General features: G+C 35.0%; 1 protein-coding gene across 9 annotated transcripts; it reads right to left on the reverse strand.

Annotated features, from left to right (window-relative positions):
- Positions 1-1,481: 1,481 nt before the first annotated feature.
- LOC110463559 (actin-like) lies at positions 1,482-25,746 on the reverse strand. Of its 9 annotated transcripts, none has more exons than XM_021518297.1 (4): positions 25,670-25,741; positions 23,978-24,173; positions 23,151-23,374; positions 20,701-21,642 (listed from the first exon to the last, which is right to left on the reverse strand). In XM_021518297.1, the coding sequence occupies exons 2-4, from the start codon at positions 24,154-24,156 to the stop codon at positions 21,449-21,451; spliced, it is 597 nt and encodes a 198-aa protein (XP_021373972.1). In that variant the 5' UTR covers positions 24,157-24,173; positions 25,670-25,741; the 3' UTR covers positions 20,701-21,448. The 9 variants fall into 9 exon arrangements, with proteins under 9 accessions (XP_021373905.1, XP_021373935.1, XP_021373925.1 ...); XM_021518305.1 differs by lacking the exon at positions 25,670-25,741 and adding an exon at positions 25,319-25,663; XM_021518230.1 differs by lacking the exons at positions 20,701-21,642; positions 23,151-23,374; positions 23,978-24,173 and adding exons at positions 1,482-3,590; positions 4,896-5,071 and having other exon boundaries at positions 25,670-25,729.
- Between the last annotated feature and the right edge of the window lie 57 nt (positions 25,747-25,803).

Genomic DNA, 25,803 nt, shown 5'->3' on the forward strand with positions numbered 1-25,803 from the left:
GACGAGTTCCAATTTGACAATATCATTAATGAGTTCGATGGCAAAACTTTCCATCAGTAAGCAGATCAGGTATTCCTACTGGAAGAAACTGTGCTCTTCCTCTGGCCAACCTATCTTGTTTTTATATGAGGCTAAATTTATTGCTGGATGATGCCGGTAAGTGAAGTCTATTGGCAAGTTGTATGGTCGCAATCATAATTTAAATGTAATAGGGAAAATGCTATTTCTTTGTGTGATATGAAGGCCGATGGTTTTTGTTTTTTTGATTTTGCTTATTTGAGTGGTATGGTTATGACTACCCAAATTCTCATGATGAGGACATAACATAACTTGGAGTTTACCTTAATTTTAATTCCGCGTGTCGTCGATGACGCAGAGGACGCTTGCCCTTCCTGACCATCTGGTCTTATTCTCCATGTAATTTGCAAGGGTCTCCATACCTTTGCTCATACTTTCCCTAGTTTCATCGATTTTGAGTTCAATCTGTGATTTTGTTGACTCTTCGATATTCTCTTTTTATAAGGACCACCCTCCCACAAATAATAAGTTGAATCCAGTTTTACCTTTTTTGGATCAAAATTCGTGTTTATATTACTTTTAAACGATTTAAGAAGATATCGTCAAAGAGAACTAGTTGAAAACCCCTGCTAAAATCCTCATACTTGTATTTAGTTCATTACCACTCATTCGTTCTTAGATTCGTATTATTTGTATATTCAATTATGAAACGCACCGGTATACCTGTACTTATCAACTGATTGTATTTAAACTTTTTAACTCTTGTCGTTAAACTAAAAAAAAACAATAACATTTATCAGTCAATTGTCCAAGTGCCTACACAAGATTTAAATCCCAGCTACGTCCCTGACTAACCATCACAAGACAAGGCGTGGTCCCGGAATACACTTGTAAAGCGCTTGATATTGTCGTATCATTAAAGCAATAAATTTATTAAAAAAATTGCTGTGAAACGTTATTATTGCGACGACAGAAAGATGAGTCATAACTATTACCTTGATAAGCATGTGAATGATTTACAAATCCTAACCTGATTTCGCTACTGCTTGTAACAGAGAAAATAGGAAATCACGAGAAAATGAATAGTTACATGAATATATTTATCTAATTTGGTGTCCTCTCGTTACAACCCCAATCATCTTTCATTTCTATACGTTTCCTTGGTTGATCCGAGTGGAGTCATCTGATGAAATGGATGTGTCATCAAAACGTCTGGAAGAGTATTATTTCGTTTTTTAGCTTGTGCCAGTTGAGCCTATGGTGTGGTATGTTGCCATCGTCCGTCCGTTTTTCTTTGAATGACTTGTTCTTAAGAACAGGAGGACCTAGGGCCATGATATTTGGCCTGTAGGTACCTGAAACGGAGTGCTTAAAAGTTTCCTCAAATAAATGAACTTATCCTATTTTCAAGGTCGATTGGTTCAAAATTGTAAAAAAAAAAAAAAATTGACCTACTTTCAAGGTCACGGGGTCAACTATGTTAAACCTTTAAAAAAAATCTTCGAAAAAACCAGGAGGCCCAGATTAATGATACCTATCTAGTGAGTACCTTGGACACAGCACTATAAAGGTGGCCCTTGGTGATAATATTTAACCAAGCGCATGCTGGGATAGAGTAGTATACAGTTTCATTTAGTCTGGAACTATGGAAATATTTACAAAAGTACTTTCATTGAGAATATTTTCCTATGATTGCTCAAATATGAAGGTGAGCGATACAGGCCCTCTTGGTCTCTTGTAAAGAAATGCTACATACAATAGACAATCCATAAATATTTGCCAATGACTGCACCGAGAAATCAAACCAAATTTTTTTCTCTCAAAAAATTGCAGAAAAATTAAAAACTCTGAAATCACACTAGCTCCATTCGTTTGATTAACCGGAAGTCTCTGATCACAGATTTGGTTGTAACACTGACATGTCGTATTTCCGAATGAAAACTTCAAAAAAATATAAAGACGAACGCAACAAAAACATTAAGGCCACAAACTCTTTTCGGGAACACAACTGTGATAATTTTCTTGTTTACGAGTTTACAAGTCTTTGGGTCAATCTCACAGCTGGAACAAATATTATTAACTAAGACAAAACATACGTTTCCCACAGCAATAGAAAGTTGTAAAGCAATAGGATGTGGGTATTTTTACCGATTTAGGGCAATGTTTTATTTCTTTTCTTTCAAATCAATAAGTAGGACATGTTCCACAAAAACATTGAATTGTTGATTAGTGATAGACCCGTGGCCGAGGACCCTTATCGAACGAATTCCCTACAGCTTGCTTTATCTATTTATCAGCTAAATTTAAACCATACATTACGTGTTAACCACAAATTCATATTTCTGAAACATTTCGCCCCGTAAAAAAGTGCAATTCAGATTGTGCTATGACAATTCATTGCGATTCTTTTTATAAAAAGCAATGCATTTCGCATCATTTTTGACGTCATAAAGAACTTTCACATGCCCATTGGACCTCTTGAGTATTATTAATGAAATGTATCGATATTCATGCAGGAAATATATACATGTTCAATATATTTTAGAATTTCGTATACTTTTCCAATGAAGCTACCAATGCTGAGTAAATTTCGAGCGATACACAATACTGGGTCCAAACTCATCATATTCCACCGGTGTCATCCACAGTTGTTGTGAACTGGACAGACTTCCCCATATTGATCCACCCACCCAAGTGGATATTCTTCTCTCTGGGGGAGCTATGACTTTGATACGTCTGTTGAGTGGCAATAACGCCCGTAATTCTTGTTCTAATCTAGAAACTAGTCCTTCTGTCATCGTGTTGCCTCCTGATAGAATAAAACTGCAGTAAATGTCATTACGTACATCCACAGGACACGCTTTGATGCTTTTCACAATAAGTTCGTGTATACCACAAGCATCACTTCCAATAAGGTGCGGTTTAAACATGGCTTCCATGCACTGGAACCTCTCGTAATCGAGGCAGATAGTAGTTCCATTAGAAAAAGTATATTCCTGTCTTATGTTGTCCACATTTTCTGTTTGAGGGTTGTTTGAAACGTATGCATATTTTTCCTTCATCACGCTTACTTCTTCCACTTCTTTTGCTGTGGTAAACGCGTAACCCCGTTTTCCTAGAAGTTCGATCAAGTAATGAGTGATATCATTGCCACCGATATCGGCTCTAAACATAGACTGGCGTACTTTATGTCCCTCAAATATGCAGACGACATCTGTCACTTCATAACCCGAATCTATCACCAGACCAGACCCCCGTCCTGAGGAGTACAGAGACAGCACATTAGGGCTGACAACATACATTCCTCGAGGCTGAATTTTCTCAAACATGATTTGTGCTATTTTCTCTCTCTGTGACTTTGGATTCATAGGGGTTTCCGTTACAAGAACACTCATGTCAGATGGCACCGTACGCAGTTCATCAAATACGTGATGCCATACTCTCTCCATGGCATCCCAGTCTGTCACTATTCCTCGCTCAATTGGTCTTCGAATGTCCAGAACGTCAATGTTTTCGATCACCTGGTCACCCACGAAATATTTTTTCTGTGGTTTGCCACCAATCGTTTGCCCCTGAACAAAGGCATCAGTTTAAATACAATGAATAGTAGCTGTCTACTGTACTTATTACTCCAACTATCACATGCATTATCCAACTAGATGTCGTAAAAGGCGACTCAATCGGGGCCTTTATAGAATCAAGGCCTTCCCTCTATATCCTTTGCTACGGAGACATTGAAAATTAAACACAATTGATCTGCTGCCCCCATTTGAACATTTCGGACAGTTATATTCTCTTTCTACTTCCTGAAAACATTGTTTCCTGGTGCCTTGTGTGGCAAAACCTTATTTCAGTCTTAGTGTTTAGCGTTCGCCCAAGTGTGGTAGGCAATGGGTCGGGACATACCAAACTCCTTAAAAATGTTAGTTGTTATTCCCTGCTTTACGTTTAGCATTGAACGTTATAGCAACAGCAGGGTTACTTGTGGTCAGTATAATGTGACCAAATGGAATAGTGGGTTAGGTTCCTTTGGAAGGGTACTTTAGTGAGGTAGCACTCTAAAGTCTGCGACAGATCCACGCTATCGCAAGGAGGCAAAAACATCAACATACGCTGTCTCCACCACACATACACGTATATATTTCAAGCATGGAGGTACGTCATTTAATGACATTTGCTGTTGATTCGCCGTTTAACACAATAAAAACCAACCAAATTAACACTGAAACTATATATGATAATTACCTTGACACGAGTACAAAAAGGCTTACCTCTAACTTAGAAATATAACCCTGTGTATGTTGTGTCGAAGTACAAAAGAGATATTTATTTCTTTATATATGTAGTATGAAGGTAAAGATCAAATTGAATTTAATTGAATTGTAATATTTTGAACTGAGAAATTAAAATTAAAAAAAATATGTATTTACTTATTTCTACATGGTTCTAAATCATGAAAAGAAGTCACTGTTGTAGAAATCTTCTTCACAACAAATCATTATTAACACAGATTGAAAAATATATAAAATGATACATACTGGAGATCATAATAATTAGGTAAATCTACAAAATGTACTGCAAGTACCCGATAATTTCTGCTTGCTTACATTTTTATTTACGTCTTCATAACTGCTAAGGCCATATCAAGATGGTGCCTCGGGAGTAACCACCATAAGGAAGGGGTAAGTAATATAGAAAAGAAAAGGTAGATCCCCAGTGTTACAATTGGGGCAGAATATCAATTTCTTTCCGATGTCCTCTTGAAAGAAGACACCAAAAAAAACCACCCTATTCCACAAGGATCTCAACGTCACTCGCCTCTTACATCAGCCAGTGGTATACAACAGGCCTATTCTTTGCACGAACCCGCATATTACCTGATATAAAGGCGTTCCTATGACTGTCCGAAAATCAATCCGTGGAGTATCATGTCCAGCAAATCCTGCTTTGATCCTATGGGAACCGTTGTCCAGGACAACACAGTCCTCCTCCTCATCCGAACTCCACATATCTGGTAACTTTAGTTATCCCTGGATGACGCAAGGCTCTGCACCTGAAATAAGCCACAAGGAGACCATGCTGTTCAATCATTACTGCCAGAATAAAGGTAAAATTTGCAAGTTTGATAACATCTAAATTGTTAATTTTCAATCTAACATATCTATAAGTATACAGCTTTAAAAAGAGAAAGAATATATACATTGTTACTTCTGTGAATTTAATAATTCGCGATAAAGTCATTTCTAGCAGAATCGCGAAAAGTAAATGCTTTGCAGTATACATGTATATCATTGTGTTATGTTGAAAGAATGTGTTTAATTTTTGTTTGTATGAGTTTACAGCAGGTGTCCGGTATTTACCGTGTAGGCGTTCCAAATGATGTCAAAATATGTTAGCATGCATTGAAAATGTAAAAATGTCGAAGCTTTCATAGAATGTTACTCAAATTTGGACGTTGCTATATCCTGCACGAATCGTGAATCTTAGAAAGTCTAACCCTAAGAAATTTTATAAATATTTCTCTAGGAGTCGCAGTACTAGCACTCGATCGAATATTGGTATTAACGAGTTCTTAGCACATTTTAAAACATTAAGTGACGATGACAATAATGCACCGTACGGTGATCTTGAAGACACACTGGATAACACAAATATCTCGGTATTCGAAAAACTGGATAAACCATTAACTATAGACGGAATTCGTACTGGTATACGGAATTTGAAAAGAGACAATAGTTGCAGTGGAGATAACATTTTAAACGAATTATTTATAGATTGCGAGGAAATTATGTTGCCAAGGATAATCAAACTTTTTACAAAAAAAATTGACTCGGTTTTTTCCCTGATGTATGGTCACGTGGCAGTATAGTTCCAATACACAAGAAAGGTGATGTAAACTTTGTTGGAAATTATAGAGGTATAACTCTAGTAAGCTGTATGGGCAAGTTATTTACGTCCGTATTAAATAGGAGACTTCTCAAATGGGATAAAGAACATTCGATTATCACAGATGCCCAATTTGGCTTCAAAGCGGGATCTTCAACTGTTGATGCAATTTTTGTTTTACAATTGCTGATTAATAGAACTTTAAAGAAAAAGAAGAGATTATACTGCTGATTTGTAGACTACAAAAAAAGCATTTGATCTTATTGACAGAAGTAAACTTTGGTGTAAACTAATAAAGCATGGAGTTCAGGGTAATGTACTCAGAATTATAACAAACATCATTGTACGAAAATGTCAGATCGTGTGTAAAACCTAATGGAGGTGTATCAAAGTATTTCAACAACAAGATAGGTCTTTTCCAGGGGGAAGTACTCTCACCGATCCTGTATAGTCTTTTTGTGAATGATTGTGAAATGCATTTTATAAATCAAAATTGTTCATCTGTCGACTTAGGAATGATATCAATATTTTTGCTAATGTATGCTGATGACTCCGTCTTAATTGCGGAATCACCTCAAGATCTACAACATATGCTAGATGCATTGTTATTATACAATAAGGAATGGAAACTCACACTTAATATCGTAAAGACCAAGGGAGTAGTATTTAGAAATGGAGGGATTGTGCGAAATGAAGAAAAATGGTACTATGACAATAATGAATTGCAACAAGTGAACGAGTTTAACTTCAATGGAAAATTTAATAAAACGCAACAACATGCTGCCGAAAAAGGGCGAAAGGCATATTTTGCTTTGTATAAAAAAATAAGAAACCACAATTTCAACACTCAAACGTTATGTTCAGTGTTTGATACGTATATTAGCAGTGTACTAGGGTATGCGAGTGAAATTTGGAGTTTTCATAGAGCGTTGGAAGTTGAAAAAGTACATACTTGTTTTGTAAAAATATTTAAGGTGTTGGTAAGAAAACATGTAATGACTTGGTATATTTTAAATTAGGCAGACTTCCGGTGCATGTTGCAAGAAAATTGAAAATATTGAAATATTGGATCAAAGTCAAAGACTCAGACAAATGTATACTCAAAGCATGTTACGAACAAAGAAATCTAGATAATGATGACTGGATTATGAAAATAAGACACGAACTGAATTTACTAGAATTGGGGTATTTATGGAACAGCAGCTATGATAGTAAGGTTATGTATAAAATTATAAAACACAAATTTTATGATATTCATACTCAAGAAATATTGTCCAAAGGATCATTGTATCAACACTTGGTAGATAACTTTGATTTACAATTTTATTTAAGAAAACCTATTGACAAACTATATAAGAAAAATATCTCCCGTATTCGATTATCATCACATAACCTTAAGATAGAAAGTGGGAGATATACGAATACTGCTAGGACAGAAAGGTTATGTGAATTATGTGATCTCAATGATATAAAGGACGAATTTCACTTTATTTTGAAGTGTCTATTTTATTGCAACATACGCTCTTAATACTTAAAGCCATATTATTATCGCAAACCAAGTGTGTTTAAACTTTTACAATTACTTATATAATGTAAATAATGTTAAAGAACTAAACAATCTAGGAAAATTCATACATTTCGCATTTAAGCAACGTTCTCGAGTATCATTCTTATATATATATATATGTCTGGCATGTATTACTCTCCTTATTACATGTACATGTACAATTGCATGAATGCTATGTATGTTATTGTTATATAATAACCGTATTGTAACTTACACATGTAATTTGTCTTATAAGCCGAAATGGCTTACAGAATAAAAAGAATTGAATTGAATTGTGACCTTTTGCCTAGATCTTGTTTACTTATTTGAACTCATACAGATTTCAGATTTTCAGATTTCAGATTTTATTTCCAACACTCAGACACATGGAAAGGTGTAACATGAGGTACATGTACATGAATTCATATATTAAATTTTGACAGGATGGACAGGTGCGTGCATGTATACAAGCAAGATTGTATTGACACTCAGACACATAATATGTATTACATGAGGAAATAAATTGCAGATATGGAAAATGAAGTACAATACCGAGGTTTTAATAACTTCATAAATACAGGACACCCTGCGGCACTCCATCTCGCCTGAGAGGATAAACAAACACTCAGGTAAAGGTCTAGTAACGACTTATAATAACCTATAATAATCACAGTACACCAGCTACCGGCTTGCCAATTACCTCTCTAAAGCAACTTACATAACAATCTTGATAGCACGATTGAAAGCAAGACAATTTCAGTGAAAAACATACCTGTATTGTCCTGATAACATATCCTAGGCCTAGCATGAAATATTGCGTGAATATGTCTCTTTTATCATGCGGAAGTATACCGTTGGTTTATAATAAATAATAGGAAAACGGTCCTTCAGTTATCCGGAAATTACTAAAAGTAGACGTGAAATACGGAAATCTTCACAAGTTAAATGTAGATCCCTGACCCATTTAAAAAAAATAAAAAAAATTGAAACGACCTCAATATCCCGAGTATATAAAAGGTTAATTTATGATATTTTTAGCTAACTTGAAATTGCAACATTTTTTTTTACTTTGTGTTACTGCATCTTTAAATATTTTCACTATTTGTTTATTAATATATTTTTTCAATATTTAATTAATAATGGTTCATTAATTTAATTAAAGGTTTGGAGAGATACACTTAAACATCTTGTATGTGTTTCTTAATTCATACATGCCATTTTCTCTAACCCTTCACAGGTGTGTCTCCCGTTTTAGCCGGGAAAGATCAGCTTGTCACCACTTAGGGGGAGAAAGCCTCGTGCCGATTAGCACGTGTTCAATTGTGATGTCATTAAAATGTGTCACCGGTAATTGTGACGTCATCAAAAGTGAATGACGATTTTCATACCCCACATGTGTTTTGGTTTACAAACATGGCAGACTACTGTCGGTGGAGTTGTGACTGAAATTATAGGATGGGAGTAAAATAATCATCCCCTACCTTGGTAGTATAACAGGGAAATCCCCAACCCTCGGGTTAGACAACCACACAACAGAGCCTCGGGTTAGACAACCATCAGGGAGGATATTTCGCTGTCACTCCCTTAAGTTAGGGGCAGATTTTATTAACATAATAAATCTGCTCGATTGTCAGAATTAGATTAGTCAATTGCGTAAGTATTCATGTGGCATAAAGAACTACCAACTCATATCGATTACTAAATAGTTGCTATTGACATCAGTTAAATAAATATCTTTGTCAAATCAATTGATTCCGATAAAGACAAAGAACAATAACCTCTGACTTTATTTGAAGATATTTCTAAACAATAACAATTTTAAACTAATGACTATTTTAAAAAAAATACCTAAAATCTGACAATTCATATATAGAACTGCTACCGCGGTTTAAATTCAACATATATCCAAATCACCTTGAGCGAGACCATTCTTAGTTAGATAGCAATGTGTCAACTTTTTTGTTAAACTCCTCTTCGCAATTGCTTTTGAGGTCTATTTAATCACAAGGTCGCCGAACACATGATTAATTCTATAAGGTCAAACTCCATATCAATGTTAGGTCGTACGTATCCGTTTATCAGCGATATCAAGTTCAGTATCACCTGTATCCTCTAATCCACTCAGTAGTGTTATGCAGCTACGAACAAGGTTAATGTACGTTATATAGACTCTTACATAGGATTGGCGTCAAGGTAGCGTTGTCTGTTGATCTGCGTTAGCAAGCACCATAATCACCTGTGATAGGCAGTCTACTCAGAAGTGTACTGCTGCAAGTCCATGTCTAGTGTGTGTTATGCCCAATACCATGGGGCTGGTGTCAACCTAGTAGTAATCGTCATACATTACGAATGATTCAACGTTTACGATAATCCGTCGATGGTTCTGAACATATATTATCTGTTCCAACACCCGGTGAGCTGCCACCATTTGTAATTTGTAATGATACGGGTTCTCGTTTATGTTTCGTCGCATAATTATCATGTCCTTAACCAATAATAAGCCATTAGTTCATGTTCCTATTTGGTTACTGTGTTATAAAATATGTATATGGAATATATATATATATATATATTTCAACATTTCATTTCCTCGATTTCCTATATATTTAAGTATTATATATTTTCAGAATTGCATAAACAATTACTAACGTTACGAAAACTAAGTAGATTTAGATCGATACACCACATTAGGTCCAAACTCCTCATAGTCCGCTGGTGTTATCCACATACACTGTGACGAAGAAAGACTTGCCTCAATTGACCCACCGATCCAGGTGGAGTAGCTCCTTTCAGGAGGAGCAACGACTTGTACTTTTATGTTACGTGGCAACAACGCCCGTAATTCCTCCTCTAACCGCGAGGCCATTCCAGCCGCCATTGTGTTACTTCCCGAGACAATAATATTTGCGCAGATATGGCTGCGTATATGTATCGGACATCCTTCGATACTTTTCGCAATAAGCTCGTGTATACCACACACGTCACTTCCGATCAGGTTTGGCTTAAACATAGCTTCCATGCACTGGTATCTCTCGTAACCAAGGCTGATAGTTGTTCCATTGGAAAAAGTATAATCCCTTTGAATGTTGTCGACGATGTTTTTCTGTGAAACGTACGCACATCTTTCCTTCATCATGTTTACCTCTTCCACTTCTTTTGCTGTGGTAAACATGTAACCCTGCTTTCCGAGAAGTTCGATCAAGTAATGAGTGATATCATTGCCACCGATATCGGCTCTAAACGTGGAATTGTTTAGTTTATACCCCTCATATATACACGAGACATCAGTCACTTCATAACCCGAATCTATCACCAGACCCGAACCTCGTCCCGAGGAGTACAGCGACAGCACATTAGGGCTAAAGACATACATCCCTAGTGGCTGGATTTTATCAAACATGATTTGTGCCATTTTCTCTCTGTTTGACTTCGGATTCATAGGGGGTTCCGATAAAAGTACATTATTTTCAGAAGGCACCGTACGAAGATCCTCAAATACGTGATGCCATATTTTCTCCATCACATCCCAGTCTGTCACTATTCCTCGCTCAATTGGTCTTCGTATGTCCAAAACGTCCATATTTTCGATCACCTGTTCACCTACGTAATACTTTTTCTGTAGTCTGCCACCTATCGTTTGCCCCTGAAAAAGTCATCAATTCAAAATGCATGTAATATATACACTGTTAATTTTATAACTTTTAGTTTGTGATTAGAATCTGCTTCATGTAGGGAAGAACCAAGTAGTTATTTATTTGTATGTGTATTTATAATGTTAAATGAGCAAGAGGTCGGTGCAATTGGCATGGGGCGCTCACATGCAATAGAATGATGTACGCAAACTCAGCTCAAATGTGGGATCAATAAAGTGGGTGGAGCCGGAATAATTGAATTAAATGTTAGATTTAACATTCTTTTTAATCTTCAACTTCAAACTATAATTTTTTATAGTCAAATAGTATATCTCTGTGCCTCTTGGTTATCTACAGTATGCGTTTAAATGTTTTAAGCCATTTGATCCATGTGGCCGTAAAAAAGGGCCAAGGTAATATATTGAACAGCGTGATACCCTTATATCCAAGCTTACCAAATATTAAGTAAACCACTAACATGAGCCTCTTGGTTGTTTCAAGGTTGAAAGGCACATGATCCCCGTGATTTTTAAGAAAACAAAATGGCAATAGACGGACGGACTACGGAGGGCATAATGAGCCACTCCTACTTTGCAGAAAGTTGTGTATCAATTACCAATAATACTTAATAATTAAAGTCATGTGTAATACCCATACTAAAATTATCTTTATTAAAATGATTCCATGTCAATTTCAGAATACTTTATATGGATTGTCCAGTAATTATGCAGATACAGCATTATTTCCTATGCTAGTATACAAACACCAAATTGGAAGTTATTATGTGGAATTGGTATTATAATCATCAATATTCAAATTAAACCGTAATCACCTCAAACAAAGGCATTCCTACTACTGTCCGAAATACGCTCCGTGGAGAATCATCTCCGGCAATCCCTGCTTTAATTCTATGGGACCCGTTGTCCAGGACAACACATGGTTTCACTTTATCAGCCCAAGACATTTCCGGCGGATTGATGTGTCTCCCTTGATTAAGCTTCTAAAGCTCAACACCTGAAAAATACTTTCCTCTGTTATACAAGAAAGAATCCCCGTTCCACAACCTTAAACTGTAACGATGCATTGGAAAATGTTTTTTAAGTAAGCATTCAACAATCTGTGATCCTAGTAGATAATCAACTTTCTATCCTAATAGACAATCCAACAACGTTCGATCCTAGTAGATCTCCGTGGTTCCTCCACAACCAAAACCTTGCACGTCCTTAAAAGACAATAGCTGTTAGTAGGACATAACACACAAACAAAAAAACAATGTTCGATCCTATTAGATATCCCAACAACTTTCGATCATAGGAGATATTTTAACAACTTTCGATCCAAGGAGAAATACCAACAACTTTCTATCCTAGGAGATCAAGACTCATTGGTTATCAGCAGATAACCTAGCCACCAGCACACTCCCTTTCCCGAAAATAATGAAACATCATACTACCAGATTATTGAAAGTTGGCTGAACGAAATTCGACTTCATATATCATTACTGTAATATAGTTTCAATATATAGGTGATAATTTGATTTGATTTGGTAGTGTTTTACGTCCTACTAATCGCTATGGCCATTTAAGGACGTGCCTCGGTAGTGGAGTAAAGCCGGAGTACCCGAAGAAAAAACACTGACTTGCCGCCAGTAGCTGGCGACTGCCAAACGTACAACATAGGCAACGAACCCACAACCTAGTGATGGAGGGCTAGAGGTCGCAGATGGTCAGATGCCGTCACCACTCAGCTACTGCGGCCGTCGTAGGTCACTGGGTGAACACTCAAGTTATGTTTTGTAACATATTCCCTTTCCTTGTTGAGATATTTGATTTTTTTATCCCTAGAAATGCGTATTTTTGCGTTTTTGCTTTCAATATCAATTATCTAACACAGCTCAAAGTCCATCTTGACAGTACTTTCTCTAACCACGAGTCCTGTGTCATGGCAGTATGCGATTCGTTAAGGTTTTTATAAAATGCTTGTTTATTACCAAATACCAAGATAAACTACCATGCACCGTATACAGTGTTTTATCATATACACAAACAAACTACATGTATAAGTAAACTCTTAACTTAACACTTAACTTAACTTATAACTGAACACTTAACTTAACACTTAACGTAACACTTATAACTTAACACTTTTAAAACTTAACTTAACACTTAACTGAACACTTAACTTAACATTTAACTTAACTTAACACTTAACTTTACACTTATAACTTAACACTTAACTAAACACTTAACTTTACACCAACAAGCGTCATATACCTTATTTTGTGTCGATACACGGATTCCCCAATTTTAATAGATGACAATAATTTATTATAAATGCAAAAAGTAGTTGGACAAGCAACGTTTTTACAGTCCGCTGTCGGCCACCGTACTTGTCACATTCTTAACTAAGGGTGATAGCTTATAGTCTGTTCGCTCGTTCATTCAATATAAAAGGCAAATGTGCCGTTGTAGTTTCTTATCGTTACAGAAACGGTCATGTGTACAAATGTGTAATTTGAATTTAAACATGTCAAACAGTTACCTACTCTTGGGAATAATTATATGTTGTGGTAAAATAGTACCTGCTTTGAGAATAATTATATACTTTCTTAAAATAGTACCTGTACTTTGAGAAAGAATATGTTATCATTGAAGTTTTGTGATATTACATTAGAGAATTAGTTCGCGGTGTCATTTATAAAATATACACTATATTTACATTTCCACTACAGGTTCCTCTGTAAGCATAACTAGAAGAAATTGTGTTCATAGAGCTATGAATTCTATTTGATCAGTATCATTTTGAAGCTTCTCCTCCTGCTTCGAATTACATGAGACAACCATTGGAATCAAACATTTTGGTGACGTTAGGCTGTTTTAGGAATATCATTTGCTCTGACGACACAGAAGCTTCAATATCGAAACCATAAGGATATATCTATATTTAGGTCAATAATAACTAAAAGTTTAGAATGTTAACAAATTAATACGTTTATTTCTTTTAACTTAATTAGCTCCCAATATATTCAATGGAATATCAACAAGACTGTTTAGCGGTATAAGTTGGAAATCCAAATAAAAATTTGACAAAGATTCTGTGTAATATTTTATTTGATCTAAATCTAGCGTTTTCCAGGTATAAAAAAAAAGCAATACAACAAAACAAATGCAAAAAATAAATTCTTAGTGTATACAATATATAACACCTAATAACATCAGATATGCTCGGACAATATAATTCAGTATAACATTCAAGGAAAGTTTTACAAATATACGTAGTTGCATATCATTAACAAAACAGTTTCCTGATATTATAACTACATAAAATATCCGTTACATTGATTTAAATTGTTATTTCAACCTCTGAGTAACAAATATATATTTACAAACGCCAACACATAAATAATTATATAAGTTCAAACTCCAAATCAATGTTAGGTCGTACGTATCCGTTTATCAACGATATCAAGTTCAGTAACACTTGTATCCACTAATTCACTCAGTGGTGTACTGCTCCACGAACACGGGTAATGTTGATTTGTTGGTTACTCATTGTACGTCCTCCTTCACTGACGTTAGTCTGTGTTTCGGTCGGGGCAAGGGGATATGTTGCCGCTTACCAGACCCTCTCGAGATTCAGAAAGTCCTAGGCCCGACCAGGTCACATTCCAAGGTCAGTCTGCTTCTCAGATGCGGTGGGTTATCACAGCGACCCTGGTCAACATACCTATCTCTATGGGTAATCCCCGTTGTCATCCTATATGGTTAATGTGCGTTAAAGACTCTTACATAGGATTGGCGTCATTGTAGTATTGTCTGTTCATCTGCGTCAGCAAGCTCCATGATCACCTGTGATATGTAGTCTACTCAGAAGTGTGCTGTTCCAAGTCCATGTCTAGCGTGTGTTATGCCCAATTTACCAATAATAAGCCATTAGTTCATGTTCCTAGTTGGTTACTGTTTCAATTTCTCGATTTCTTATATATTTAAGTATTTTATATTTTCAAAATTGCATAAACAATTACTAACGTTACGAATACCAAGTAGATTTAGATTGATAAACTACATTCGGTCCAAACTCCTCATATTCCGCTGGTGTTATCCACATCCACTGTGACATAGAAAGACTTGCCACAATTGACCCACCTATCCAGGTTGAGCTGCGCCTTTCAGGAGGAGCAACGACTTTGACTTTCATGTTACGTGGCAACAACGCCCGTAATTCCTCTTCTAACCGCGAGGCCATTCCAGCCGCCATTGTGTTACTTCCTGAGACAATAATATTTGCGCAGATATCGCCGCGGGTATGTATCGGACATCCTTCGATACTTTTCGCAATAAGCTCGTGTATACCACACACGTCACTTCCGATCAGTTTTGGCTTAAACATAGCTTCCATGCACTGGTATCTCTCGTAACCAAGGCTGATAGTTGTTCCATTGGAAAAAGTATAAGCCTTTTGCATGTTGTCGACGATGTTTTTCTGTGAAACGTACGCACATCTTTCCTTCATCATGCTAACCTCTTCTACTTCTTTCGCTGTGGTAAACACATAACCCCGTTTTCCGAGAAGTTCAATCAAGTAATGAGTTATATCATTGCCACCGATATCGGCTCTAAACGTGGAATTGTTTAGTTTATATCCCTCATATATACATGAGACATCAGTCACTTCATAACCCGAATCTATCACCAGACCCGAACCTCGTCCCGAGGAGTACAGCGACAGCACATTAGGATTAAAGACATACATCCCTAGTGGCTGGATTTTCTCAAACATGATTTGTGCCATTTTCTCTCTGTTTGACTTCGGATTCATAGGGGGTTCCGATAAAAGTACATTATGTTCAGAAGGCATCGTACGAAGATCCTCAAATACGTGATGCCATACTTTATCCATGACATCCCAGTCTGTCACTATTCCTCGCTCAATTGGTCTTCGTATGTCCAGAACGTCTATGTTTTCGATCACCTGGTCACCCACGTAATATTTTTTCTGTGGTTTGCCACCAATCGTTTGCCCCTGAAAAAAGCCATAACTTCAATAAACGTGTATTCTACCCTCTATTAAATTTATAACTGATGGAAGAACCAAGTAGTTATTAGTTTGTATATGTATTCATAATGCTAAATAATCAAGATGTGCAATTGGCCTGTACCGCTAGCATGCAAAAGAATGCTGTTCGCATAATCGGCTTAAATGTGTGATCAACAAAGTGGGGGAAGCTGAAATAATTTGATACTACCGTTGGTGATCAACAAAGTGTGTTGTAGGAAATAATTTATTGAAATGTTTCCCTGTCAATTTCAGAATATTTTATATGGATGTTCCATTAATTATGCAGATATAAAATTATTTCTTATACTAGTATACACACACTAAATGGTAAGTTATTACGTGGAATTGGAATTATAATCATCAATATTCAAAACAAATCGTAATTACCTCATACAAAGGCGTTCCTACTACTGTCCGAAATATGCTCCGTGGAGAATCATCTCCGGCAATCCCTGCTTTAATTCTATGGGACCCGTTGTCCAGGACAACACATGGTTCCTCTTCATCATCCCAATACATTTCCATCAGCTTGATTTATCTCCCTTAATGAAGCTCCTAGAGTTCAACATCTGCAAAATAGTTTCCTCTGTTATGCAGTTGTGAAAGGATTTGTTTAAGGATCCTCGTATCACTACCATAAGCTGTAACTGCAGATTGGAAACTTTGTTCGGCACAATGCCTTTGATAAATCATGTATGAAAAGAAAACTATATCTTGATAATCACAACAGTAGTCTGCAAGTAAAAAATGCAACGGGGCTAAACCTCCAGCTACAGTTTAATCAAAACGGAGAGGTTTTACCTCCTAGAGTACCGAGGACGGTCATGGGAAAGTAGTGCAGTTCAATAGAACATAGTCGCATCACAGGAGATCGAATTATATTACACTGATTGAACTTTGAACTCACGTAGAGTAACAGCCGTACATTAACGACACATATATTGTAACAATTAACACCAAGAGGAAACCAGGAAATTAGCGTCAGGGTTGCTAATCGAACACAAGATTTCCTGATTTTGTGCTAGAACAAGGTAGGTTTATCTCAGAAAGATATGTTAGGTTGTTCCTTTAAAACAAATGTTTAAAGTCAAATAAATAGATCATTTCGTCAAATTGTTGTCTCTAACATATTAAAACATGTAGCGAGAAAATGAGACGAGAACATGCGACAAAATGCGAGCGTATATCCAGCCATTACGATTGTCAAATTTTGCCAACATTTGTCCTCTGGAGAAAACGTGTGGCATAATCTAAATTTGTCTAGGACGACTTTATGACAAAATAAAAGTGTCCAATAGCATAGTTTATGCTGTTTTAGTCAATAAATGAATTATATCTGAACAAAAAAAAACAACATGATACGCGTTATTCTGACGACTGCCATGTTCCCAAAACTTGTTTGTAATGAATGTTTATCATTAAAATAATATTAACTAGATACGTGTCCATGTTCCACTTTGCGGCAATACATATCTGTCTGAGATACTGTCCCCATTGCAAACTTAGATAGAAATGTTTGCAATCCAAAGATAAGCGACTGCAGTAAATAGCTAAGCATATTACTATGAACAATTTACCGCCGAACATGTCTTAGGATCATTCCACTTAATGAAAAAGGAACGTTGTTAAGACACACTTATGTGATTATAAAATTTGGTAATAGATCCAGTATGATGAAAAATGATTTACACTGCACCATACAGTTGTTCTATGAATTATCGATGATTATTGGGGTACAAAAAGGTTGGAAATCCAAATTAAAACTTGACAAAGATTCTGTGTAATATTTTATTTAACCAAAATCGAGTGTTTTTCTGGTATAAAAACCAACAAACAAAAAACTAGTGCAAAAATATTTTTTTGTCAGTGTATATAATATTTAACACATTATAACATCATACATGCTACGACAATACAATACAATATCATATTCAAGTACAGCTTTACAAATATACATATTTGTATGTCATATATCATTTACACAACATTTTCCTGATATTTAACAAACTATATTAAATTACTATAACATTGATTTAAATTTATAAAACAAAAATAGAATACAGATTCGTATATCAACCTTTGAGTCACAAACATATATTGACAATGTAAAGACAAATCCTTTGCAATTTATATATGCATATATTAATATCTTAATTAATGCAAAAATTGGAATGTAAATCATCATAACCACATTGGGATTTGGTCCAAACTTCCGATAAGATAAACTTCCTATCAGAATATTAAGTATATGCATCAACTGATGATTCCAAGACAAGTTGTCAAATTACGAGAAATGTCAATATTGATCAAATACCTGTGCTGAAACTGTAGGAAACTTTAAGACCATCCAATAATACATACACATTTTAGTCCATCATAAAAGACTTTATCCATCAACCAAATCTCATCAGGGATGCTTGAGGTCAAACAGTTTAAGTCATGTAAGTGCAAGTTAAAAATTAAAAACTAAACAAGTAGAAGAGAAAAACAGGATCAGAACAGAGTCTGCATCCATATTGCTAATAATACCTCATCATGCACTAGGGCCATTTGCATCGAATTTTTTTTAAAGTAGACCATGAACTTGTTCAAAAACAAACAAAAACAAACCTCATCATTCACTATGAAATTATGTGGACATGTCCTCATCTTTAACTGATTTTAGGATTTTTATGTAAATTTATGTAAGAAAAAGGATAAAAATAGTAAGAATGATAAATGATCTTAAAAATAATTCCTCAACTATCAAGAAAACAGGGAAAGGAGGAAGATGAAATTGGTATTTTGTAAAGGATACAGAAAAAAAAAATTTTGATTTTCTACATTACTTGTATACATTTTAATATATATATATATGGGTTGACCCTAGAAATTTGTGTATGTCGGCAAAATGGAAACAAGTAAATGTTTTTATTGCCAAAAGAAAAATGTCAACATACATACTTATCTCAAATATCACAAACTGAAAACCTAGCTGGCTCCAAAGACATTCCTGTGTGATAAAATGGAATGTTTGACTGAATCTAGAAAATTTTGTATGTCGGCAAAATGGAAACAAGTAAATGTGTTATTGCCAAAAGGAAAATGTCAACATACATAAACACTTATCTAAAATATCTCAAATATCACAAAGTGAAAGCTGGCTCCAAAGACATAACTGTATCTTAAAAATGGAATGTTTGAACAAAGGTTGTATTTTATATCACATTTACATCAAAAATGGCAAAAAGCAACATATCTACGTCACACAAAAAGAAAACCAAGTCTGCAGAGCTGTTCCATACAACACAACAACCTAGCATTTTACAGTTTACTCCTATTATTGGAAACTCACTGTTTGGTGATTACTCTGTGAACAATTCAATTTAAAAAGCCCTACCTCAATGAATTACTGTTGCTTGATCAGCAAACAAACCAAAATCAGACAGTCTTATTTAGATCATATGCTTTTTTCTTGCTATTTTGAAATGCAATATGTCTCATTATTTTATTAGCATAATACTGTACAATTACAAACCGTTATTGAGGGCATTTTTAACAGCAATTTTAAAAACCTTTCCTTCAAGTTTTCTATGGACAATCCTTTTAAAGCAAGAAAGAGAATGATGGCTTGTGATTTTTGTCGAATATTCAAAGAGTACTCATCACAATAATTTGAATATTCATTGAGCAATCATGAACAATTTGAGTATTCATTAAGTAATCAACAAATGATATGAATATTCATATAGTAATCATCTAATGATTTGAATATTCATCAAGTAAATGTCAAATGTCAAATAGTTTTCCATGAGACAAGGCATAAACAGCAGATAAAACTTCAAATCTTTCTATAAAGCTTACAAAATACATAAATGGAAAAAAAATACTAAAGAAAAAATATTTAAAGCAAAACCTCTTAGATAAAGATTCCTCTTTTAACTCATTTACCCCTAAGGACACATGTGAACTCTTCCAATTCAAAGGTTGGAATAGTTCATTATGAAATTTCAGTGATGAATGAGTTAAGAATTTCAGTTAGGTTCCAAAATGTCTTTTGGTAGAATCTCCAATAACTATTTACCAGAAATCAATGTTTAACCATCACACCACTGTAGACCATAATGAACTCATCCATATCAATGATTGGAAGAGTCTACTAAAGTTACATAGGGGTGAAAGGGTCAACATTCTTCATCAGGATGACTGATAAAACTGTAGAATATCTCCAATGTAAATACACATATGTATATCATTAAATGCATTGTCATGCCTGTGGCATTTTTATGAAATTAGAGATAGTTTTTTGAAATAATGAAAAACAATTACCAGAGGTAGCATAAATTAATATATCATTTGTGTATCTCATAATAGCGGATTTCTATCATTGGCACATAACACATTTACAAACAGTTTTACACTATTGACAAATACTGTAAAATCCTAAATTTTCGAGGGACAATAAATTTCGTTTTTTTCGTGGATAACAAAAAATCCACAAAATTAAATCCCCACGAAAAAAAAAAATTTGGTATGTTATAAATAGGGGAACACCAGAAATCAGCGAAATATAATGCCCTTGAAACAGGCTAGTACATGAAAACCACGAATGTTTTACCCCACGAAAATAAATGATTCTACAGTACATATAATACAACAAGTTATGAGCATTAAAAGTTAATGATGGTTGCATACATTAACGGCTTGGCAAAGTCTGAAACTAAATTCAAATGTTAGATTTCTTCTATTGGTACACAACTTCTTTGAAACAAACCCTGACACTTAATTCTAGTTTGAATTATCAACGATGTCAAGATTTTTTATGCAACCCATGGTTAAACCACCCTCGACATTCCAGGGGTCACACGCACTCACGCTCTCTGCATCACTGCAATATGTCATGACAAAACTGGAGGCTCTGTACAAGCCACGTTGCGGATGATATAAAATGACCAGCTTGATCCTTTGATGTACATCAAGAGTATTGCATGACACCATAGCGATAAAATTGACTAGTCGGGTGTAACTCTTCTGTAATCTTCGAAGGCTTGGTGCCGGCCTAGCAACTGTTCAGTTTGGTTCACCTTAAACCATATAATTGGCTAACCATTTGCCTCTGATTTCATCATGACAAATTCAACAGGTGAAGAGAACGTGAGTGAATTTTATCCCTAGAATTTCAAGGATGTGGATAATTATGTGTTTGACAACCATTTGTTGACCAAACCTCAAACAATGGAAGTCCCAAGGGACAACCTTGGCTAAACCCCAGGTTTTCTTTAAAAGATGTGATTTTAGGAAGTTTTTATAAAAATATTATTGATGTAAATTAAAGTGATGTATGTAGTGTACTTTCCAGTATACAAAGCTGTCTGATGAATCCTTCGTTTGGAAACACTTCACGTTTTGCACGGATCGTCTTCACAGCTTCCATCAGGCCAAGGTTTTGCTTCAGCAGGAGGAAAGCCAAAACAACGGTAGCTGATCGGCTGATTCCCATCGAACAGTGGACATAAATTTTACCTGTTATTAAAAATCAGCAGGTAAGATTTTTTTTCATAATTAACATTTTCATTTTCTGAAAAAATAAATTATGCTCAGACTTTGGTCTCTCTCAATTTTTTTGTCTATGTATTTTAATTAATATAACTGGTTTGAAAATTATAATAGACTATGTAAATGTCTTTTCAACACATGTATAAGTGTTTTTAAAAAGAATATAATTAAATTTCAGATTCAAAAGTTCAGTTCGAGGTCTGTTTTCACTCCAATTAAAATGTCATCTCATACGTCATGGGAAATCTGGTCATAAATTATCTCATGGTTCATGAGAATTTCGATTCCTGTATTGCATTAAAGTGAGAATGCCACAGAAAACGAAGGCTTTGTAACCCTGTTATATGAAATTACTAAAATAAAGATAGTCATTCAAAAACTATTTCTAGAATTAATACTTAACTGTCAATGTTTCATCCCATAGAAATGATTGATACATGTAGAAATATTGGTAATTACATAAACATTTGGGTCAATCTTTTCTAAATACTACACACTTGGGTAAATACTTCATATTTTTATACACTTTGTAAAATTGCTGCATTATTTACTCATTTGCATAAAAATATTTTACGCATAAACATTATTGTTAAAATTCCACTATTTTTTAAAAAAAATTATCAATTCACAATTCTAAATTCTTCCCACTTACATAAATACTGTGTATTTTTCAATGTGGAAAAATTGTGGAAAAAATTACACACTCCATGAGCAAAATGAAGGTAAAGATGTGTGCTTGGAAAATTTCTCCCATTATAATTCTTGTATTTCATTGCTAAGATAAATTTTAGCCAAATGTTATAAATTCCCCTCTCCCATGTCATTCCTATGTATTGTGAACTCATAGATTTGATGTCATGATAATTTTGCCTTCAAAATAGAGGGTGCATGAACATGGGGAAAGTTACACTGCCACAAAAACAAAATCCCATATATAAAGGATCTTACATGAGTTTCCATTTCAAATGTGATTTATGAAACGAGCCTATGAATTTTTCAATTTAGCGAGCCTCTGGCTTAAATGAAAAATTCAAGACGATTTCATAAATTTCATATGAAATGAAAATGAGTGTAAGATCATTTTTCTCACATATCAAGATTTGTGGCATTTTTCGTGTAAAACGACAATTTTCATGCAACCTCGAAATGTAAAAAAGCCACCATTTTGACTCCAGTGCGTAAGTCAATGACGTCATGTACTTGTCCTAGGTGTGACGTCACAATTGAAACAATTGAAACTTTCAAACAATCACAGGGTCGATAGGTCATAATTACATGGGTTAATATGCAAAAAAATATGACATGGGTATATATATTCACTGGATAACATAGTACGTTATGTGATAAACAGTATTACAAATGAACTGTTGCATTCATATCGTGTACAATGGCTTTGTCTTGTTCACCAAATTAACATTATAGGTTGCAACCATGCAAAAATTAACCAACATACATGATCAATGCTTCAAGCTTACCGTTAGATTTTAATGCTTTCTCTATGAACTTGGCTGCTGCACTGAAATGCGGCGTCATATTATAGGAACTGTGGTCCAACGCTTTTATCCCATGGAAATCTATGCCAGCGTCACGGAAGTAAGCAGCGTCACTGTCGACTTGGTTCAGTTTGATTCCTTGACAACAGTTGACCACATGCGTCACCCCTAAGGCCTTCAGTTGGCCCTTATCTTTACTACAGACCCTATAATCAAATACAAAATATCATTTTTAATTTTCTTTTTTATCTACGATAGTAAAACTTAATTTAAATTCATGTTTAAACTAATTTTAATAATGCTACGTACTGTTATGTAAGTAAAAATATTTTTAATTTTCTTTACAAAAAATGAATTTTAATTCATGTTATCAAAGAACATTTTTACAGATCCTGTTAGATAAGAATAAAATGGACAATCATTATTTTTCTTTATTTAGCAAAGATTTACTGAAATCAAATTTTACAACAAATTCAAGTTAAACAACATTTTACTGCTAATTTCAAAAATTAAGAAACCAACAGTTTATTTGATACTTAAATTTCACTAATGACTTGAGTGCATGCTTGAACTGTGTTTAAATGCCCCATTGCAATATTATCACACAACAATAGCATATATAGCAAGGGAAACTAACAAAGATTATTATAAATACATAGTTACAGTTAGTGACTGAAAGGTACTTAATTAGGAATCTTTAACAAGCTTAAGCAACTTTGTTTAAAATTATCTTTTTGCTAAAATACTTTGCTTTTTTCTCTTCTTATGCTAATATACAGTACTGATAAAGTGTAACCTAATTAACTTACTTATCACCAATTATTATTCCGGGATAGACCTCATTGTAGTTTTCTCTTGGTGCCACTGGAAACTGAAACATCATGACGGTTGGTTGGGCACCCATTGGAGTCTTCGTTCCTGGGCTCGAATCATTCGCGTTCATCAAATATTCCCTTACGCGACTGAATGTAACTTGGCTGTAAGACATCTTTTTATGTTTCGTCTCTGAAACAATACTTTTTATTAAAACCCTCGATCATTTTCGGTCACTGAAGCCGGCCATGCTTAATTCAAAAATGACCTCTCATAAATTTGAAAAAGCGGAATTTTTAATCCCAGGCCTATCTCTAGGACTATAGGACTTTTAAGTAAACCTATTTTAGGAGGAACCATAGTCTAATGGTAGGACGCCGGGCTTGTGACCGAAGTGATAATTGCTCCAAGTTCGAGTCATGTCACAGCTCTGTGTTGTATCTTTGTTGTTCAAAGATACCAGATACTTTACTTGTTCCAGTCTACTCAGCTGTAAATCAGTACATGGTTGCATGGGCATGCAGTGCTAAAATTGTTGAATGTTAGCGCCAAAATGGCAGAGAGTTGAAAAAGATATTGACTGCCGACTGGTTGCAAAGGCCCTATAATTAACCACGGATTATTAATTTGTGAACGCTTTGAGACGACCTACAAACTAGGTTGTGATAAAGCGGTATATAAGAATCTCCAATTATTATTATTATTGTTATTATTTTGATTTTTTTTTTAGTTCAGCTGATACTACATCCATTATGTTAAATATAGGCAATTATTGATAAGAACAATACGTTATGAACAAGAAAAGTTATGGTAGCAGTAATCGGACAACACATCATGGATAATATATGTTGCGATAGTATTATGGATGACACATACTATGGACAATGCAAAATGTGGGCATGCAAGCAAATTAAGGAAATACTAGCTATAACAAAAGAATAAGTATTTTATCTCAGATTTTTTTTTTTTTTTACATCTGTCAATTTAAACATAGCTCGAGTTTCCTCTGGCCCTGATACAGACATCTATCTGTCAAAATATCTAAGCCTGGTGTCAGCGCCAGAGGAAAATCCGGCTACTTAACATATATAGATGTCTCTATATCTATAACTATATAAGCACAAAATTGTATAAGACAAGACAAACACAAACAATATCAGGATGCTAATATATTAACCCTTTCACCACTGTAGACCATAATGGACTCATCCAAATCAATACATGGAAGAGTTTACTGAAGTTACATAGGGGTGAAAGGGTTAAAGTACTTCCACTTCGTATCTTAGTTATCAAACCATGCAGTAGTACGTATACTCATAATACTGTATCCAAATTACCTTTCCTCCAACAAGGTCAGGCTATGGCTAATGGTCTGGCGCAGGTAGGGTCACAAATTACTGCTAAACTACCGGTAACGTGTAAGGACAAGCTGAAGCTGTAAACATCTGGCAAAATACCGAGAAGAATATCCAACGTCTCACAACTGCCGATTAGTTTGCGAGTTGGGAACTGTTATTGAACTAACAACTGCCAAATTTCACGCATCACCGTCAGTATAAATAAGGAGGGTCCGAATTAGGACGCTTTGACATAAGGATGACCTTAATTGGAGATCTTTGAGTCGCCTCAAGGTTTAGTCATAGTTTATGATAGTCACCAGTTCGTCATTACTATATATTGAAACTTACCAACGTTTGTTGCGCAATGCGGCGCCCCAACGAGGAAATAAAATCTTCCAAACAAACTTTGTATGAACGGAGTCACTAAAACGTTTATATATATATATGTACTAAATAAATCTGACGGACTCGAAGACGGATTA

This window comes from Mizuhopecten yessoensis, unplaced genomic scaffold (genome assembly GCF_002113885.1).
Source record: "Mizuhopecten yessoensis strain PY_sf001 unplaced genomic scaffold, ASM211388v2 scaffold1511, whole genome shotgun sequence".
NCBI lineage: Eukaryota > Metazoa > Mollusca > Bivalvia > Pectinida > Pectinidae > Mizuhopecten > Mizuhopecten yessoensis.

Excerpts from the sequence above, each read along its gene's own strand:
- LOC110463559 (XM_021518230.1), bottom strand. The coding sequence starts at position 5,027 with ATGTGGAGTTCGGATGAGGAGGAGGACTGTGTTGTCCTGGACAACGGT. Across the intron at positions 3,591-4,895 it reads TAGGAACGCCTTTATATCAG|GGGCAAACGATTGGTGGCAA; the intron begins GTAATATGCGGG and ends GCCTTTGTTCAG.